A 5,882-nucleotide genomic window follows, 5' to 3' on the forward strand; every position below is an offset into this window, starting at 1 on the left:
CCACGCTGCTCCAATGCGGGTTGGCGGAATACACATGTGGCAGAATTTCGTTGAAATTAGACACATGCAGGTTTCCTCACGATGTTTTCCTTCACCGCCGAGCACGAGATGAATTATAAACACAAATTAAGCACATGAAATTTCAGTGGTGCCTGCCTGGGTTTGAACCCGAAATCATCGGTTAAGATGCACGCGTTCTAACCACTGGGCCATCTCGGCCCATAGATGCCATAACTATATTAAAAACACTACGCTGCATTAAATCAAAAGCTATAGGCTCCGATGGTATCTCTATGGAAATGATCTTAAGTAGTTTGCCGTTTATTTAGGATACGATTGTAAATATAGGTAACACTTCTTTACGGACTTCCACCTTTCCTGATTTATGGAAAAAAGCAATCGTCAGACCGATTTCAAAAATTGATAACCCCATAAATATGAGTGATCTTCGACCGATTAGTATTTTTCTTCATTATCAAAAGTTCTAGAAAAAATAGTGTGTCAACTTACACACTATTTAAAAACTAACGACATACTTTCTTCCGTTCAGTCTGGGTTTAGGAAGAGTAGAAGTACAACTACCGCACTAGCTAATGTAGTTGACGATATGTTAAGAGCTCAAGACGCCGAAGAAGGTACCATACTAGTACTTCTCGATTTTTCACGTGCCTTCGAGACTATTAATTGGGCGTTGTTATTGTCTAAATTACATTACTACGGTTTCAGTGCAGATACTATTAGATGGTTCGACAGCTATCTCAACAATAGATTTCAAGTTGTAGAAGTTACTCGGGAGGATGGATTTAAATGTGTATCTAGAAGCAGTATAATTACCTGAGGGGTACCGCAAGGATCTATCCTTGGACCTGTTCTCTTTTCGCTTTATTGTGCTGACATAGTTAGTTCCATACAATTTTGCAAATATCATATTTACGCCGACGACATACAACTATATATATCTTTTCTCTAATCTGAGGGTTTAGATTTAAATATAGCGGTTAATAAGATTAACGATGACTTAAAGAGAATTTCGACATGGTCTAATTCTAATTGTTTAGTCTTAAACCCAAAGAAAACCAAATACTTGATCTTGGGCACGCGAACTCAGATACGCTAAATAACAACATTATCCCCAAATGTAAAATTGCATAACATTCAGATTGAGTGTGTCATTGAAGCTAGAAATCTGGGAGTCTTAATGGACGTAAATTTAAGATTTGATCAACACATTGTACACATAGTTCGAAACAGTTTCTATTGGACACATTGTACACATAGTTCGAAATTGTTTCTATTGGTTAGCATTAGCAGCCCGTAAATGTCCCACTGCTGGGATAAAGGCCTCCTCTCCCTTTGAGGAGAAGGTTTGGAGCATATTCCACCACGCTGCTCCAATGCGGGTTGGCGGAATACACATGTGGCAGAATTTCGTTGAAATTAGACACATGCAGGTTTCCTCACGATGTTTTCCTTCACCGCCGAGCACGAGATGAATTATAAACACAAATTAAGCACATGAAATTTCAGTGGTGCCTGCCTGGGTTTGAACCCGAAATCATCGGTTAAGATTCACGCGTTCTAACCACTGGGCCATCTCGACTCGTCGTCGTCGTCGTCAAAATCATTAGCGAAAAGTTATATACACAGATGTCTCATATGTTCTAGAATAAAGGCTACTGCTAAATCTCAAATCACGGGAGATTTGCCAAAACAAAGGGTTACTCCTTCCAGACCATTTTTACCCAGCGGAGTAGATTTTTGTGGCCCTTTTCAAACATTAATGACAAAGGGTCGAGGAAATAAAACAATAAAAACATACATAGCAATTTTTATTTGTATGTCCACAAAAGCAATTCATATTGAATTAGTAGATCTTACCTCGCAAGCTTTCATAGGAGCTTTCAGACGTTTTGTTGCTCGAAGAGGCAGATGCAGTCATTTATGGAGTGACCAGGGCAAAAACTTTGTAGGTGCTAACAACAACTTGTAGAAGCTTGAAACGAAACAAAATTAGACTACAAAAAATAGATAGCACAAACACTAACAACAGATGGCACACAAATGCATTTCATACCAGCGTATAGCCCGAACTTGTGGATACGACTTGGGAACCTTCAAAAAAAGAGAGTACTCTTTCCTGAAAGGCCGGCAACGCACCTGCAAGCCCCCCGGTGTTGCAGATGTCCATGGGCGGTGGTAGTCACTTTCCATCAGGTGAGCCTCCTGCTCGTTTGCCACCTCTGTCATAAAAAAAAAAAACTTCCCACTCCCTCCAGTTCAAAGTTAAATGATATGGTAAGTGTAATTAAAAAATGCTTAATATGGATGTAGTATAATGGTGGAATCAATTGATTTAATTATCTTTGTTTTAGAATGACTTTGGAAAAGAAAACAAAACAATTTATGTTTTTGTAATAGTTTAATAAATTCAAAATTAATAAAATACTTTATTCTAGTAAGCTTGTACAAGTATTTTTGTTACTGTAATTTTACAAACTATATTAAGTGAAGCTACCACCGGTTCGGAATGTAGATTCAACTGAGAAGAACCGGCAAGAAACTCAGTAGTTACTCTTTTTCAACATTTTACAATACAAAGTTATAATTATATATAATATATTCTCTCTGCAAAACAAAAAGTTATTATATACACAGAAATTATTATTTATTAAAACATTTATTTATTTATTTATTTTACTCTTTATTGCACACCAAATATACATAAAGATAAAAAATATATAGTCTTTAAAACGAAGTTGGCCAAGCAAAAGGCGGTCTTATGGCTTATAAGCCATTTCTTCCAGACAACCTTTGGGTTAGAGGAATAATGTGTATGGAAGACGGCAATATGGTGGTGCAGTAAAAACTTACATAATGGAATAATAACAAATACAACTCAATAAATATAGCAGATACATAAATAAAAAATACTAATAAATAAAATATAAAACAGATTATAGATATTTATAAATAAATAAGATATACATACATATATAAAAAACAGATATAAAAAATAAAAAATATATATATATATATAATATTATTAATAAATATAATAGAAAGTAAAATAGGATATTAAATAACTGTATCTCAAATGTCATCATTATTAGTGTCCAAATAGAATTTCTTCAGAGAATTTTTAAATATTTGTAGCGATTTAGATTGTCTTATGCTTAGCGGTAAGTTGTTCCAAAGTGTTATTGCCTGCACAGTGAAGGACTGCTTATAATATTTACTGCTATAGGTGGGCAGTTTTAGGATGAGGCTTCGTGATGATCGTATACTAGACTGATCTCCAAGAAATTCGAATTTCTCCTTCAAATAACAAGGAGCGGTCGGATTAAACAACACACAGTACAGAAGAGAGAGAGTATGCAAGTTTCGGCGACGGCGTATAGGGAGCCACTTGAGCTTTGAACGAAATTCTGAAACATGGTCATACTTTCGGAGACCGAAAATAAACCGAATAGCTAGATTTTGTAATCGCTCAAGTTTATTAAGCTGGTCCTCGGTTAGATTAAGATAGCTTGCGTCCGCGTAATCGAGAATAGATAGTAGAAGGGAGCTTGCTAACATAGTTTTGGTAGGAATTGGTAATACTTTTTGTAGACGTCGCAAGGAGTTCAATGACGCGTATGTTTTCTTACTAATTTCAGTTAGATATTCTGACCAGGAAAGTGTTTGGTCTAGATGTATGCCAAGGTCTTTAACTGTTGAGCAGTAAGATAAATTAGTGCCTAGTTTACATATTTTCAGATAATTATTAATGTAAACAATGCAGAAGCACCACCTGCAATACCTTCAAGCTCACCAATATTGGATCCACCATCTCCAGAAATGTATTCAACATCTCAAATGCTGGGTCCAAAACCTAGAAAAATTAAAAAAAAAAGGTATATAAAAGTAATTTCATATAAAGAAAAAGATGTTGTAATATTTAATTTCAATGTTTCAATGTTTGTTTTCTTATTGTAGTGCTTCAGTAAAGGTTGTTCACCGGCAGATGAAGTTGCTGCTTGTGAAGTAGAATGCAGGAAGGAACTGCACAAAATACAAATGCATAACCAGAATATAGAAACTTCTAATTTAAAGATAGAGCAAAATAATTTAAAGCTACAGGGAGAATTATTGAAATTAAAAATAGATTATTATAAAAAAAATATGGATAAATAAATATTTAAATATAAATCTTACTTTGTTTTTTAATCATTTACCTGCAAGTAAGAAGAAGTTTATTCATTAAAGTGCCTTGCAAGATTGCAGCATTTCTACCTCGCCTATGGTTCGAGTCCATGTTACTGGGCTGTTCTGGTAGCTCTTCAGTACTGAGCTCATAATTGTCCTCCACCACATTTGTATCTTTGTATACAATTGCAATATTGTGCAAAACTGCAAGTGCCACAAGAGTAGTTTTTACATTGCCAAATTTCATTGGCATGCATTGAAAGCGCTGTTTCCATACACCAAAACAGAGTTCTACAACATTTCTTGTTGCAATGTGTGCCTCATTATAATTCTGTTCAGCATGGTTATGTGGATTTAATATTGGTGTAAACTAATACGGCTCTAGTCTGTATCCAGAGTCCCCTAGCAATCTCCCTCTAAACTCTCCTGCTTCAAAGTGTTCCCTAAGGGTGGATTCATTAAATATTCTTGCATCATGAGTGCTTCCTTGCCACCTTGCAACTACATCTCTGATGCGCAGACTAGCGTCACAAGTCACCTACAACAATCTTGACTTTAGATTTTATAATATAAAAGAAAAACTTCCTTAATATAATGATTAACATATATACCTGAACATTGAGAGAGTAAAATCCTTTTCTGTTTACATAATATTGGGCTAAATCACCACCATCATCACCCATTTTTATATGGGTACAATCAATGCAGCCAATTTCTGATGGGAAGTTCCTTATTTGGCGGAATTCCATCATCAGCCTCTGCTCTTCTGCAAGAGATGTAGGCATCTTTATATACTCTGATGAATGTCTTGCTAGCGCCTGCGCCACCCTGTTGCAAATACGGTTAGTAGTAGCTTGAGATAATCCATGAAAGTCTCCCGCATCTTCTTGAATCTAAAAAACACATTGAAACGAGTAAAGAGCCGAGATGGCCCAGTGGTTAGAACGCGTGCATCTTAACCGATGATTTCGGGTTCAAACCCAGGCAGGCACCACTGAATTTTCATGTGCTTAATAATTTATAATTCATCTCGTGCTCGGCGGTGAAGGAAAACATCGTGAGGAAACCTGCATGTGTCTAATTTCAACGAAATTCTGCCACATGTGTATTCTGCCAACCCGCATTGGAGCAGCGTGGTGGAATATGCTCCAAACCTTCTCCTCAAAGGGAGAGGAGGCCTTTAGCCCAGCAGTGGGAAAATTTACAGGCTGCTAATGCTAAAGAGACATTAATGATGAAAAGAATGAACAATATTTATAAGTTCGCATACCTCACGACGTCCCCAACATCTTATTGCCGTCAATACTTGCAACTCTGGTGAGGTACCACAATCTTTAGCGCTCAGCTTCAAGTCTTCCCGGACTAAATTTATAATAAAAGTAGCCGTTTCTTTTGAAAACCGATATCGTTTTCGAAATTCTTCATCGTCCAAAGAGAATGGATTCCCTCTTGGCCGATACACTTTTCTGCGCCGATTAATGACATAATTTTCAATGATCGCAATGGCTTGTAAGGCTTGCATATTTAAAAAAAAAAAAGTAAAAATTACTTTAACAAAAATTGCAATGTTGAATATCTTTTTTTTTTTTTTTAAATTTTGGCTTTTATTTATGCCAAGAGGGCACAGATTATTTTGCCAATGTCACGTGCGATGGAGAAGACACGATGGAGATTGATCGGTGCGGTCGAGATTACAG

At 36.3% G+C, this 5,882-nt stretch overlaps 1 protein-coding gene across 1 annotated transcript; it reads right to left on the reverse strand.

Moving 5' to 3' along the window:
- Window positions 1–4,210: 4,210 nt before the first annotated feature.
- On the reverse strand, window positions 4,211–5,506 carry LOC125075661. Its single transcript, XM_047687370.1, has 3 exons — window positions 5,456–5,506; window positions 4,797–5,078; window positions 4,211–4,555 (listed from the first exon to the last, which is right to left on the reverse strand). Exons 2-3 carry the CDS (start codon window positions 4,968–4,970, stop codon window positions 4,211–4,213), a joined length of 519 nt encoding a protein of 172 aa, XP_047543326.1. The 5' UTR covers window positions 4,971–5,078; window positions 5,456–5,506.
- Window positions 5,507–5,882: the final 376 nt, after the last annotated feature.

The sequence above is a fragment of the Vanessa atalanta genome, chromosome W (assembly GCF_905147765.1).
Source record: "Vanessa atalanta chromosome W, ilVanAtal1.2, whole genome shotgun sequence".
In the NCBI taxonomy this organism is placed as follows: Eukaryota; Metazoa; Arthropoda; class Insecta; order Lepidoptera; family Nymphalidae; genus Vanessa; species Vanessa atalanta.